Genomic DNA, 15757 nt, shown 5'->3' with positions numbered 1-15757 from the left:
AAGCTTCCGGATGAAACTGTTTCTGTCATCTTCACTGACAGATTTCTCATAAATGCCACACAGTTTGTCTCTCATCTCATATACACATTCTTCAACTGCATTTTTGGCATAATTTTGCTCCTTCTCGTTTCTGTCATCTTCATTGACAGCTTTCTCATAAATGTCAGACAGCTTGTCCCTCATAACCGTCTGTCCAATCCACCATGGAGGACCGTGATCCATAGGCAACTCAATTGGGCTAGTCTTAATGTCTTCAACATTCTTAAGACGCCTCTCTCTGCAATCCATAAATGTTTTCCACAAAACTTTGAGAACCTTTGCTTCACTAAGCTTTGTTCCAAGTAGGGACTCTTGACATCCCTCTGTGACTTGAGTTGCCTCTCCATACAGCTGTACACAATCATTGACTTTTTGTTGTAAAAGGGAATGATCTTCCTTTTTGAGCTTTGCTTGCTCTAAGATGCTGTGCAGAGGATTTTCCAATTGAGACAACAGGCTGTCACACATTTCTTCAAAGTGACCCCTGTTCCTTTTCCCAGAGATATCAATATCATTCAAACATTTCATATTCATAGGCAGATCTGAAGCATTTGCACTCATCAACTTCTTAAACTTTTCGCCCTCCTGAGCGAGTCGCAGTAAAGGCCTACTATTTGATTTGATATTCAGTTTATATTTTTTTTTGCCAAACTCTTCACAGAAGTAGCCAACCAGAACATCATCAACTTTCCTTCCACCAACATAGGGGTTAAAGGCAACAACACAGTTGAACCCAGCGATCTGGGTGGTATCCATTATAGACCTCCTCTCTGCATCAGTGAAGAAGCATGGAACTGCAACACATTCTTTTACAGGTTTCTTCAATGCACTTTCTGCTGAACTATTTGACCGCTCAAGGTCACCTAGTTCCTTTTCTCTATCTGAATTCCACATGGAATGCATCTCAAGATCACGATCAAACTTCTGCCACCCGTCTTTCACCAGTTCCATTTTGGAAACACTCCCTGAAAGGCACTTATTCATTTGCTTCACGTTTTCACCAACAGCCTTAGTTTTCTCCACTAGGTGGCGTTTGCTTTTTTCTCCCAGATTTATATCACTTGCTTTAGTTTTCTCCGCTTTAGTTTTCTCCACTAGGTTTTCAGCCTGAACTGAGAAATCATCACATTTCTTACACAACTCTTTTGTTTGCTGAAGCTCTAATGATACATTTTCCAATGCTTGAAGTTTTTGAAGGAACGGTTTATTCCAAAGGGGTGATTCAAGCCACATGTCATCACATTTCTGAGGCTCACTCAGGACAGACCCCAAAACACTGATCCTTTTAAAAACTGCATCAGGCACACTATCCCCTCTTTGAGACAGATCCTCTGTTGCCTGGAATTCCTCTTCCAGTTCCTGCAACGGAATCTTCATCTCTTCTACTTGCTGTTCTAAGGCTCGCTTAGACTTTTCTAGCTCCTGAACTCTTTTCACAACATCATCCTTGGAGCGGACCAAATCTTCCATTTCTGTACACAGCTGTTGGTTAACTCTTTCTAGTTCAGCCTTACACTCTAGAGCTTCCTCCAAAGAGCGAGCCAAGAACAGGGCTTTGCTCTCGTTATCACGCACCTCCGTTTCTGCACGGGCGCGTTCTTCTGCATATTTTGCAGACACAGTCTTCTCTTCACCAAGCATCTGATCAAACTTCTTTTTCACATCTTCAACACACTGTAATGAACCAACGCTTTCTTCCATGCGTTTTTTCATATCCGCTATCTGAGCTTGCAATGTTGCGACTTGCTCTGATAGGTTTTTCTTTGCTTCTGCCTCCTCTTTTAATTGTTCCAGGAAGCCATTTTTCTCATCTTCCATTTGTTTGAGCTTTGTGCTAAAACTCAGCCTTTGACACCTCTCTTCCTGTAAGAGTTCCTGCGTGTCTTGCAGCTGCGATTCCAAGATAGAAAAATCTTCCGCAATTTCTCTAGATTTGCTGTCTGCTTGAGAAAGCCGATTTGTAACATTGTCCAACTCAACCTGCAGTCGGTTTGCCTTCTCTGACAGCTTAGCACACAATCGGTCACCTTCTGACACCTTGACTTGCGATTCCAGAAGCTGTGCCTCTACTTTTTCCCTCTTATGTTCACAATCTTCTTTTCCCTGCATAAGAGCCTTCACCTCATTGGCTAGTTTCTGGGAATGAGACTGTAATTCTGCCACACAGGCTTCTTTCTCCTTTAACTGCTGCTGGAAACGTTGGGCTTCACCTTTCCAACTTTCACAGTCTGCACGTAATTCATCTACCACATTGCTCAAAGTGGTGAGCTCATACACAGTACTCAGTAATTTAGCCTCTCTTTCACTTTTCTCGTTGTCGCTGAGAGACAATGTCGTTTTCAGAGCGACATTCTGTTCCTGCGACTCCTGCAGGTCTATTTTTGTAGCTCCCAAAGACTGAAGACTTTTTTCCAGCTGATTACGCAACTCCAACATATCAGCCATACTTTGCTTCTGCAAAGTCTGAATTTCACTTTCCTTTTCCATGAGGATGGTATCTTTCTCCATTATAGTCTCTCTGCGTTTTTGCAACTCGACCAAAAGAAGAGCAGTGGATTCTTCCCACTGTAACACATGAGACTTGAGTAGTTCATTCATTTCCTGCAAGTTTCTATGCTCCATTTTAAGCAATTCCAAGGCTTGTTCCTTTTCTTCCATTTTCCGTTGCAAGGCATCCAACTCAGCCCTGCACACATACTCGGTTTCTTCCAAACCGATGGCCTCCATTGGCTGCTGGCGTCTCTGTTTCCAGCCTGCCATGCTCTCTTGATGAGCCTTTTGTTGAGCTGCAAAGCTCCGTTGTTTCAGCATCTCCCCCATTTTGGGTTTACTTTTCATCTGAGCACACTGCGTCTCCATAGCAGTTTCATCAGTGTTGCTAGGGACAACACCCTTCCTCTTTAGTAGACTCTCTTTAGGCATGGATGGGGCTGGTTCAGACGGTAGCATCCCCTCCATCCATAGAATCCGGTCTCTCATTTCATCTATCTTTGCATTCTTCAGGCGTTTTGAACGCCCCATCTTCAATAACTCCACAAACAAATTTTTCACAGTCCAGCAAAAAATTTTCAGACCACTGTCTCTTTAACACATGTAGTTTTTCTCTCTCTTGCAAGATCTCTTTTCCTGCACACACAGTTTGTGCAGTCACTTGCACCAGACACAACAAAGTTCATCAAATAATTTTGAGACCGCTGTCTCTTTAAAACACTTTTTTTTTTTCTGTCAGGATCTTCTCTCCTGCACACATAGATTGTGCAATCTCATGCACCAGATAAAGTTCATCAAACATTTGCACTTCCTTGCAGGGATCTCTGCTTATGCCCACTGCATACCTCCACCATATGTGAGGGATTAGCTCGGTGGCGGGTGTGGATGACCCCTTTGGGGGTGCGTTTTCACAGAGAGATAGCCGAGCAGAGGTTGAAAACAAGACTGATTTATTCATGCAATTTACTTCACATAATTGCAAGCGTCAAAACAGCCAAAATAAAATAAAAGACAAAATAAATCCTTGCCTCTGTGGGCGGCTACCTTCTCACGCTGGAACCTACCTAAGAAGTCTTCCCAACCTACTGTTGGGCCGACACTGCTGATCCTACAGCAGACACTCAAATGTCCATTTGTTTGCTTTTCACACAGCACAAACATTGTCCATTGAACATGTCCCTTTGTTTTCTTTCACACAGCACATGTTCATTTATAACAGGATCCTTTACTCTTCACACTCTTCACATGGAACACTTTGTCTTCTCACCTTTGAGACGTCTTCACTCGTGGTTACCCTCCTTAGCTTCACATCGCTGTAGGGGGTCTTCTCCCATGCTCACCAGCTTGTCGGGAGGCACACATCCGACTGTCCCCCTCTCCCAGCCCACACGGCGACAGGCGGCAGCAGTCCTTCTCCCATGCCCACACGGCGTCGGGAGGTACACGTATGTCTGTCCTCCTCTCCCAGCCTACACGGCGACAGGAGGCAGCACTCAATAGATTTTCTCTGGACAAATTATAGAGGCCTTGATCTCCTCATTCTGAACAGCTGAACGGTTTTCAACTTCCTGCTGGCTCTCTTTGCAGCCAACACCCTATAGTATCAGTGAACTTTTCAAAGCAGGTGGGAATGTGTCTCCTCTCAGTGACTACATTCCCAGATTTACCTGACTTCCTGTCACAATATATATATATTAATATATATCTATGTATACACAAATATATATATATATATATATATATATATATATATATATATATATATATATATATATATATATATACATATATAGAATTACATGCAAAATAATGGTACCGCTTTCAGCACCTAAAATCGGAAACAATCATACCGCCAGGGAGGTTAATTGAACAAGCTGAAGATAGAAGCTGATTGACTACTATGCAATCTGCACCAGATTTTGGACTATCCAGTTTTAGTAAATCCAACCCTGTGTGTGTTTTCTATGGGAAATAATATACAGTCACTTACATCTGCCAAAACCCCACCCAGTAATGCCTCTGTCTATTAATTGTCAGTGCTGGAGCCCTATAACACTGTCACCCTAAACATAGTGCCGCGTCTGTTAGGAGTCAACAGAATAGTATTACAGTACTGTGCTTTACCACTTTACTGTGATAATCACTGTCTAAGGAAGGGGCACATGCCTGTCCTCAAACGTATCAATGTTTCATCATGTGACTGACTAAATAAATAAATTGTCACTGGGAAGATCATGATGTGCTGGTGATTTATATGTCACTTGGATTCACAAACCATTTGTTGCTAATCACTACAGCACCCATATTTTCAAGGTTTTTTTATGCTGTAAATGCAAGACAAAGAGAAAAGGATACTTTTCAAACCAAGTGCATGGTACAGCAGACCCATATCCGAAAAAAAGAAATGTTGGGGTAACATTAAAATGAATCAGTAAGATTTTTAATCAGCATGTTTATGGGTTCTAAAGCTGCACATACCATTTTACTGCATAAATAAAAAACTATGGCACAGAACTGTGGGTTGGTGTATGTGGTTCAGCAATAAGGATTTTTCAGATAAGACAAAAAAAGCCATGCCGAAATCACACCTGTGTTTTCCTTCAATCCTATCATCTATTAAAATAAATGTAAACACATCAAAATGCATGTCAAGTCACGTTGATACCAGTTATTGTGCATTGCTTCGTGTTTTCAATGTATGTTGAAATGCACTTTGTATTGAACGCACATTGCGGTGTGTTTATGTGATCCATGGCTTCAGAACGCATGTTGATGTACATCTGAAGGTACGTGTTGAGATGCATTTTGATGTGTTTCCATTGATTTCAACAGAAAATGTATTAAACAAAAAGGCAAAGGTGTGAATGCCACTTTAAAGATTACTCTCATTCAGACTGGCAGTTTCTGACTACTAATGCTATCTTCATGGTTAGCTGCGCAAAAGCTTAGATTAATATCATATCATTTAAGCCTTATAAAACTTGATTAATTGAAAATACACATTCACACTGGAAAATACAAATGAAAATATCCCACCTGGAATGCATAGCCCTCCCCATTTCCATGGGATCAAAGCAATGTTTTACTTGACAGTCTGCCAAATTTCCTGACAATGTGGCATGTGTAGCCGGAACATTTCATCGCTGGACTTCTTTAGAAGTGTTTAATATGTAAAAATTGCTGTACAAAAAAGAAGATTTCTGACATTTTACATCCCGAAGTTAAGAAACAAAATCCAGTTTAAAAAGATTAAAAACTTGGGGTTCATGAGTACGTTAGACAGATTTTGTAAAACAAAGAAATTCTGTCATGATGCTGCTTATGTACCCCACTGTTGGGGGGAATTTCCAGGAAATTGTTGTGCTTTGGAAAAGTGTGATGTTTTTTATGGAAAATTCCTATTTGGATTATTTGTGTTATGGAATCTGTGATTGGGGCAGTGGAAATATCTGCTCAATGCACAGTATGATGATTCTACAGGCAGAATGTAAAGAGAAGGACCCAGTTTGTTTTAATGTGAATCTGAAAAGAGAAAAATTTCCACTTATTGGATAATGGAAAGCTTTCTGGTCTGGTTATAGCATGCAGATATTAGTTTTGATAGACCGGAGGTTGGCTGTAGCTATCATCAGTAAGCATCAGTGTTACTTTTTACAGTTTACTGACAACTTTAGTAGAGATAATAATCAGAACACTGGTAGGGCCAGTTATCCAGCTGTTGGAAGCAGTTCTAATATATGTGTTGTTGATACAGGTGAAGAAAATTGTAATCAGGAAATCCAGGAAGGATGTTCAACTTGTCCCCATTCCTCTGGAAGACCATTTGGAGTGCAGGTGTGAGGCAGTCAGTCCCTTACCTGTCAGAAGTCATCACACTTCCCATGAGCACAGGGGGGCTGCAGGTAATTACCTTTTTAAATGATCTGCTTTTTAGTACATACTAGATATTTTCTAGATTTCTTTACTGTTTTAATGTATGTTATTAACAAGTAACAGAAACAAGACCATGAGCTGGGAGTAAGGGTTTCGAAGTCCATAAATGGCACTTTTCCAATGCAAGTACCGGCTCGGCTCCACTCGGCCCTGCTTGGCCGTGCTTGGCCCTGCTTGGCTCGGTTTGGTTTTCCACTGCATGGTACGGTTGGAACGGTTCGGTACGGTTTGCTTTTCCACTAATAGTAAGTAGGTGGCATAACAACGATTCTCTGACCAATCAGTGGCTAGTAGTGACAAACAGTCAAGGCTGCATACAAAGGATTGTGGGATATGGTACCGGTACGGCCCTCTTGGAACCACAACCGAGGTGGTACTGTTTAAGCGAGCCATACCGTTTGGTTCCATGTAGTGGAAAATCGCCGCCGTACCGTACCGAACCGCTCCAACACCGTACCATGCGGTACCATGCAGTGGAAAAGCGCAAAAGCGAGCCGAACCGTTCGGTTCCATGCAGTGGAAAAGCGCCAAAAGTGAACTTGCCCAGATTATGCACCCTTTAGTTTGTACATATTCTGAACAAGCAGTAGAAAACAAGCCCTCTCTTATGTCTGTAGCTATAGGCACCGTTGAGAAATTAATTTTCCTAACTGAGACACCTTATTTTATTTTCTATTGCCACCAGAATCTTGGTAGGTATTACTAAGCTGCTAGAAGCCAACTGAAAGCTAGAGACTTTGTTGGGATCTTTGAGAATAAAAGTGGAATTCCGGGTATGGCTAATCTTGCATATTGACATTAGTCCAAGTTGGACCAATGTAAATACGCATGTGCCATACCTGACCAATCCCTGTAGAAGATGGAATTCACTGTAGTAGACACCGCTACCACAGTGATAACCTTTAGAGTTTGAGTCCCATGCAGTGTGGCTGCCCTGCTGCTTAGTGAACACAGGGAGTTGCTCATTCAGCACAGGTTCCTTTCAGGGAACACTTTGAATTTGTTCAAAGAATCCAAAGCGTTCTCTGATTGGACAGAGTGGAGAGCTGGGGCAGTGATGAGCACGGGACCTGGTATCTAGTGGTAATCACTCTAATAGTAGTGTCTACTATGGTGAATTCCAGCTTTCACAGAGATCAGGCAGGTATGGCACATACAGTACATACTTACATTGGTCCAAGGGGGATCAGTGTAACTATGCAAAAATATCCATTCATAAACGTGAGCTTTAATTAGTTCACAGTACAAGCAGCTAGAGAGGTATGGGATTTCTTGTAACCTGTTGCCACGAGGACATCCATAGACTGGGCAATTGTGCTATGTACAGGGAGCATGAGTAACAAAAGTTAGGATTGCGTAAAATTAGACTTAAAATTGTCTGTACTCTCAAGTAAAGGTTTATGGAATGGAGTGGAGACATGAAGAAGACACAAGGGTAGGGGTATAAAATGTGTAACAAGAAAACCAAAGGCAGGAAACACAGCACATTTATTTCCAGATGTAAGATCTTCTTTATTCAGTTAAAAGCATAGAAACATCACAAACAAACAACACTTATGATTAAGCGTGAACAAACGAGGCTGCATGATAAAGCTGCATCAGCGAAATGCGTCAAGGATTTGTTTATTCATGCTGTTACTACAATGTTAACTGAATGAAAAGCTCTTATGTCTGGATATCAGTGTTGTTTGTTGGAAAATTTGTAGTAAGGAAGTCAAATCTTAGAACCTTGCACCAACATGAGGCTGGAAGGCAAGCTGGTTTCCATAGGAATAACAGATTTTTTTGCAGTTCTTTACATCTTAAGGTTCCTTTTTTTAGAGCTAGGATAGGAAGCTAAGCAGTCCATCATTTTTGAGAACTTAGGTTGAGTCTCTTTAAGTAAGAGTTATTTGAATAATAGGCTCTCATGCATGTTAGATTTGACATCATAAAATTCAGCTCCGTGTCCATGCTATTGGTTTTTCTAAATTTATTCTTGATTTTCCTATTAATACAGTTGGTACATTTTAGTACATACGCACTGCTTGCTGCATATACTGTAGCACAGTAGTCAATACATAGGTATCCTCAGTTTAAATGTCTAGGCTGTTCCTATGCATATTTACAAATGTGAAAAATTACTTGCACTCATGGGCATTTATTTGTTCGTTTCTGGTCCAAGTTGCTACTAAGTGCTGATTGAGCACAGAAATCTGTATTCCACTGTTCATTTCTTTCATGAAGTAGAGAAGAGAGGCATTGTTCCTGCAGAGTTTGCATGTACTGTATTATTTTTTTAAATACATAAATAACTTTTGCCAGGAATTACTCTAATGACAGCTTTAGACTTTAAATGCTTTTGTATTTCTTTATAAATTTCCCAGGTGTATCTGTAACTACAGCCCCTCCCCCCACAACTATCCGAAAGGAAGAGCCCCCACTTCGACCGTCAAAGAAGAAAAATAAAAAATTCAAGTATCTTCCCAGCAAGAAGGAGCAGAGAGACCTCCTAGTCACGTAGTGACCGTGAAAATGGTTCTTAGTATCTGTCACTGAACAGGTGAGAGATCATAATCCTCCACAATTTCTAACACATTCAATTAATCCTAGGACTGCCAGAGGCACTTGCCGCAAGTTCTAGTGGGATTAAGTGGTATTGGAAGGGAAAAGCAAATCTTTAAACCCTAAATCAGCAGCTTCAATTTACAAACAGTTACAAGATTAAGTCTGCAAGTATAATGTTCTCCTCCGTATTTGACCTAGGAACAATGATGTAACCATATCAGTTCTCACACCTGTACATCCCAATGGACCAGAGCAATTTTTACATTTCTGCTATGGGCCATTTATGGAAAAACCTTGTCATTACTTAAGATTAAGTAGTATATATTGTCTTTTTGCAAAATTGGTGATATATTCTTGCAAAAATGGTTTTATTTCTTATGCAATCCAAAGACCAAAAAAAAGTTAAAAAATGCACTTTTATTTTACATGATCAGTGTTAGCTTATAAATAAACCAAGGGTAAATGGGTTAAATAGGCACAAACTTAAAAAAAAAACTGAGATCATATTCAGATTAAAGCCTTAGTTTACCTTAAAAAATATACAAAATAAGCACAAGGTGCATTATTCACCTTGAGTGAGATGTGTTTCTCATGCTTCTGTCTTCTAGTTCAGTAGTCATTTTCCTATTCCAATGCCCCCTGACCCCCCCCCCCCCAATCTTCTGGTGCGGTAAGGGATAATAGAACTGAGGAGCTGTCACGGGCACTCATCAAGAGTGCTGAGCAATGCCCATCCTTTTCACCAAGCTTTTCCATTCATAGAAGCCATTCTACAACTTCTATGAATGAAAAAGGATCTATGAATGGAGGATGGTTAGAAAAGGGCAAACATAATTGGGCACTCTTAATTCTGTTATCCCTTGACGCCCTGGAAGATTATGGCGGTGGCGAGAGGGGGAGGGGGGGCCTTGAAGGAGGATGATTTTTGTTAAACTTGAAGACAGAAGCACAAAGGACACAACACTCTGAAGGTAAATAATGTCCCTTGTGCTTATTTTTTATTTTGTCAGGTTAACTTAGGCTTTAAAATGAATAATTAAATGAAATAGTGTTGCAACAATTCTAAACAACAAAAAATCAAACTGGCACGTTCTGTGATTCACACAGTAAAGGATCAGAAATGAATATACAAGTATGTATATATGATCCAGTGTACAGCGTCTCCAGTAAACACCACCCCACCAACTGTATACGTGAAACTGCCCACCTTTGTATTGACCTCCAAATTATAAGGTATAATCAGGAAAAATGGTAAATGCCTCCAACCCCAAGGGAGATCACACCACCACTCCACTACCATCCAGGGGTTATGGTCCAAATCAAATATCCCTCAAATATCTTGTTTTATTGCTATGTGCTAAGATGCAATTATGAAATCTCAATAAGCAAAGTATAATTGAAATTACTATATTTTGAGATGTTAATCTCTTCTTATTGCTTCTTTGTCAAGGCAATTTATATTTTGGCAAGATAAATTATTTACATGATATAATATGATTGTCTCCGAGACAAATTTTCCTCAACTGTGCCCAAAAACTGCCAATGTGCCATGTTTTACAAATGCACAGATGCTTTCTTTCTCTAATTAACCAATCCACTAATAATCCCATATGTTTAGGTATTGTAACAAATAGAATATTAAGTGATATAAGATAAAATAAACTTTTTTTTTTTTTTAAAGACGAATCATACTAAGAAAAATATTGGGTTGCCATCACTACCCACCTTCTAAGAACACTTAGCTGCCTGGCTGCCTGTGGCTTCAATATTTTGACCCACTGGAATTAAAAAGTCGGTGTCAGATAAAACTATTTTAGGTCAGTGTCTCCGAAAGCATTGAAGCTATCGGATCAGCAAGACAGTCATACAAATAGAAACTAAGGCTCACTTCACACTGCTGCAACTCCAAAATCTTGCCACTTCCAGTGCGATTTTACATTGCAACTTGATGTGACTTAAATGTGACTGATGTTTTATGACTTTGGTTTTTGCAAATCACAACAATACATAGTGTCACACATATTATTGTACTTAAAAAACCCACTGAAGTCACAGCCAAAGTCGCAAAGATAAGACAAAGCAATGACTTCCTTGCGACTTTTGTGATTTTAACATTGTAGTCTATGCCACTTATGTTGCAAATAGGATGCAAAAAAGTAGTGCAGTAACTATATTTCTCTTTTGTTCATTGACGGACATAGCTCCTGATTCTTCCTAACCATTGGGTTTTACTGCCCCCTACAGGAGTAGGACACTAGGTAGGAAAAAACTTGACTATGCCTATGGGAAGTCCCAGGGGTATACACCCACTCTCAGCTACAGGCACTCAGTTTTGTTACAAGCAGTGTCAGAAGAAAGCCAACTCCACAGAGGGGTGGGTGCTGTGTCCGTCAATGAACATCAGAGAAATACATTTTTTTTTCTCTTTCGTTCATTGACGGACACAGCTCCTGATTCTTCTTAACCACTGGGACGTCCCTAGTGTCCTACTCCTGTAGGGGGCAGTATAACCTAATGGTTGAGAAGAATCAGGAGCTGTGTCCGTCAATGAACATCAGAGAAATGGATTTGACAGTAAGCCAAAAATCCCATTTTTTTTTTTTTTGCTGCTGCGATTTGAGCCAATTAAGATGGCACCCATTGAAATGTATGTGTTTTGACTTGTCATGCGAAGTCATAGCAGGGTAAACCAGGGCTCAGGGAAGTCTGCAATGGCAACCTCCATCTTCTCTTAGTACATGATTCCTTTACAAAGTAAATACAATATAAATTTGTTTGGTTGACAGAATGTTACTTCTGCAGAATGTGACTCAAGAAAAGTATATACGCTCCTAGCAGCCAGACTAAAAGTCTAATGTTTACTTTCATTTCCTAATGTGCACAATGCACACCACCACTGCAGATGATGTGGCATTACCAGCGCCAGTATTCATTTTGTGCCCTTTTGTGATGCAAACTATATTCTTTATTATTTCTCCTAAAAGTGTACAGATGTAAAAAATATATTGCAGCGTACCTAACCTTAGATGAGGTGGCTGTATTAGGCCCCCTTCACACATACAGATCTGTTTTTCATCAATCCATTGACGGATGAAAAATGGACATCAGTGCATCTCTATGGAAAAATGGATGTAAACGGATGATCGTCCATTTATATCCGTTTACATCCACCTCTGTCAACATCCATTTTTTGAAATGGATCAAATCCCTATTTTCTTCCATTAAAAAAACCGAAACAATGGATGTATATGGGCAAATGGTCAGTTTTTGCACAACAAAATGGGCTCTATTTACTAAAGGGAAATAGAAAGTGTAGTTGCCCTCTGCAAGTGCAGTTGCTCCAGAGCTTAGTAAATGAGCAGAAACTCTGCTGGCTTTTATCATCCAATCATGTGCAAGCAAAAATCCTGTTTTTTCTTCTTCTTTCTTGCACGTGGTTGGGTATTCTTTGCAAAGTGAAGCCTTATCTCATCTACTAAGCTCTAGAGCAACTGTACTTGCAGAGGGCAACTACCCTTTGCAAAGTGCACAGTCTATTTGCCTTTAGTAAATCAACCCCAATGGCTCCAGGACTCAAGTGGTTAAATACTCTAGCTGGCAGATGTAAAAAATGTTAACTGATAAAAAAACTGATATCTGAACTAATGAAACAAACGGTTCGCATTTGTGAAAGGGGCCTTATGGCACTTTTCCACTTCAAGTACCGGCTCGGCTCTACTCGGCCCTGCTTGACCCGGTTTGCTTTTCCACTGCTGGTACCGCATGGTACGGTGTTGGAACGATTCGGTACGGTTTGGTATGGTTTGCTTTTCCACTAAAGTAGTACTAAAGTTAAGTGGGTGGGATAACAACGATTCTCTGACCAATCAGTGGCTAGTAGTGACTGCATGCAAAGGATTGTGGGATATGGTACTGGGTATGGTACCTCTTGGAACCACAATCCAGGTGGTACTGTTTTAGAGAGCCGTACCGTTTGGTTCCATGCAGTGGAAAAGCGCCGCCGTACCATACCGTACCGAACCGTTCCTACACCGTACCATGCGGTACCAGCAGTGGAAAAGCACAAAAGCGAGCCGAACCGTTTGGTTCCATAAAGTGGAAAAGCACCATAAGTGTTTATTTCAGGCTTTTTTCTACTTGGTGATCCTGGCAGTAACAAAATTCTTATCCTAGGGTGACAGTCCTCACCCACAGTATGATAACTTTGGAGGAGAAGTGTTGCCACCCTAGGTTGCTCCTTTGATTTGGACTACAAACACGTCCCCCTCTCTTCATCCCTATTACTTAGGGGTATGTGTATTGTTATTTACAGAAGATAGCTGGAATCACTGTTGTTTGAGATTCAAGTTCAGTACAAAGGAGTACACATGATACAAGGTTTCAGAAAGAATAAACTGGTACTTTTTGTACTACGGGAAAATGTACGTAGCCTAAAAAAAGAAAACAAATGCAGCCACCACATCTAAGGATCTGCGATATATTACATTTTTATTTTTGGGTTTAGCTTTACTATTATTTACTAATATTTAGTGTTGACTTGAGCTTCAATGGTTCACATAAATTTTAATTCAGCCAAATGTTCTGCAAGTTTTAGCATATAAACATGAAGAAAATGGTTTATATTGGCAGGTCTGCTGTCATAATCACTGACATTTCCTTCCTTATTTTACAGAATAACTAAAGAATACATTTGGCCCCCATGGGGTCCTCCGGCTCACCTATAACAGCAAAGTTTTATATTCCGGACTTGGCAGACTTGGCACTGGTGCTTCACAAAGACAGTTTTCAGATGAAAATAGACTATATTCTATCTCTCCCTGCTACCCCAGACTGGATATTTCTCCTAACAAGAGATTCACAGAAGTACATTTCATTATCTGCAGCAAGATTTAAACCACTAACTGCCAGTTTCATATTTAAGTGACTGAATGTTTTTTGGGGTGGAGGGAGGGATAGGGAAGCTCAAAATTCTTTTGAACTCACTGGATGTATATTGACACCTTATTTAATGTACTTTATTTTGTATTTTTTTATATAAATATATGCATATTTTTGTAAAAATCTGTTTCCTTTGCTCAGATTGCACGAGGCAGGACAGAGACTGGAAAATGGGATTGGGACTGACTTCCTTGTAACCTTCTCCCCCCCCCCCCCCCGCCTTGTATTTTTACCAGGTCATATACACTGAAAGGTCATAAGCTGTACGTGCTATGCGTGTTACTGTTCTAAGCTAATGGGCCATATCAGGGAAAGCAAACAGTGGATAACAATTGCAGTGACTGTAACTTCAGGCCTACTAGTAGTTGTAGTTCAACCAAACAGCAGATACAACTGTGCAATGTTGATGCTGTTAGGAAATATAGAAGTGGTTATAGAATGTATTCTTACAAACTGACTAAAAGCTTTTTTTGTTTTTCTTACTGTTATCAAATCTTTCCCAGTGATCTGTGCCACTTGTACGATTTCTTGACACACTTGGGTGGTTCATTGGTGCATTTAGGTTTACTCCAGCCATGTAAACCTTTGCTACTTTCTGCTCTTTCCAGGCTAAGCAGATTCAATCTTTTGCACTCCAGGAAACTATCCCCAGGGCCTAGTATTGTGATGTATTACATCATTTGGGCTTTCTTCTATGTTTCTACTTTGGATCACAGGGCGAGAAAATGGGCTTTGTTGCAACACAGAGGCCACATGCCAACCCTTCACTCCACTCTACATGGATTTAGCAGCAAGTAGGGGATCACAAGAACTCTTGGCTGAGACACATATGACATCGCTTATTACTAGCAGTTCTGAGCTTTTCTAAATATTGCAGTATGGCAATATATAAGCTTTAACTTTTAGAAGAACCATCCCTCCATCATGCTAGTACGGTTGAGAAGTGGAGGTGTTTTCAAAACTCAATATGGCACCAGAATACATGAGCCCCATCTGTTCCCTTCCATCAAGTCTGGGCTTGTCGGGTTTGCACATCTGGAGTACAACCTAAACCCCCTTTTTAAAAAACCACCTCTCTATCTTCAATTCCTTTCTCTTTGCACACAGCTCTGCCTGTCATTAAAAAATAAATAAAATATTGATCTATTATGTAGTAATTTATATGCAATATTTAAATTGTATGAAGAAAAACCCAACAAAATTCTTAATTTGTATTAAAATGCAATCAAATCTACTGCTATGTATTATGTTTTAACTGAAAAGCTGACATTTTTAATACCTCTTTAAACTATTGTCCTATTATTTGGATTTTTGGAAGAAAACTGGAAAAACCCTAAGAAATCCCCAAAGCTTTTGAGTTCAAGCAATCTGTTTGGAGATAACCCAAGGGCCTATGTCAACAGGCTTTGAGGGACACATGCAGTCATCAGTATTAAGACACTTCTGGGATCATTTGGTATTCATTGCAGGTGTAGTTGACCTACATTTGACCTGCTTCAGTTGCTTTTGCATTCTAATAGGCTCATATGGGGAGCACGTAACCTAGTCAAATAATTGAAGCGTTGCACATTATAAATACATTTGCAGTAATTATGTAACAGTCTTAAAATATATGGCATTTGCAACAGAGGACAGAATTGAACTGGTGTTGAGAAATATCTTGGGACTCATGATTAATGTAGCTAGCAGGACTGATAGGGCAGCAATTGGTGGTGGTGATCAGCAGTTGGCACTGTTTCAGCAGCATACTTACTGTTGTCTTCCTCCCCTGATAGCTAGGTAACTTTGTAAAGCAGGCAACAGCAGTGTT

At 40.2% G+C, this 15757-nt stretch overlaps 1 protein-coding gene across 1 annotated transcript in view; it reads left to right on the top strand.

Moving 5' to 3' along the window:
- Positions 1-13820, top strand: part of PDGFB (platelet derived growth factor subunit B) — a 36622-nt gene extending 22802 nt beyond the window's left edge. The window contains exons 5-7 of the mRNA XM_082264917.1: positions 6284-6431; positions 8829-9004; positions 13682-13820. Coding sequence (XP_082121043.1) covers positions 6284-6431; positions 8829-8965 — 285 coding nt within the window. The 3' untranslated portion in view covers positions 8966-9004; positions 13682-13820. The remainder of the gene's footprint in view (positions 1-6283; positions 6432-8828; positions 9005-13681) is intronic.
- Positions 13821-15757: the final 1937 nt, after the last annotated feature.

The sequence above is a fragment of the Pelophylax lessonae genome, assembly GCF_965119305.1.
Source record: "Pelophylax lessonae genome assembly, chromosome: 8".
NCBI lineage: Eukaryota > Metazoa > Chordata > Amphibia > Anura > Ranidae > Pelophylax > Pelophylax lessonae.
Note: the sequence above shows the minus strand (reverse complement) of the source record. Positions and strands in the feature narration are given on the sequence as shown.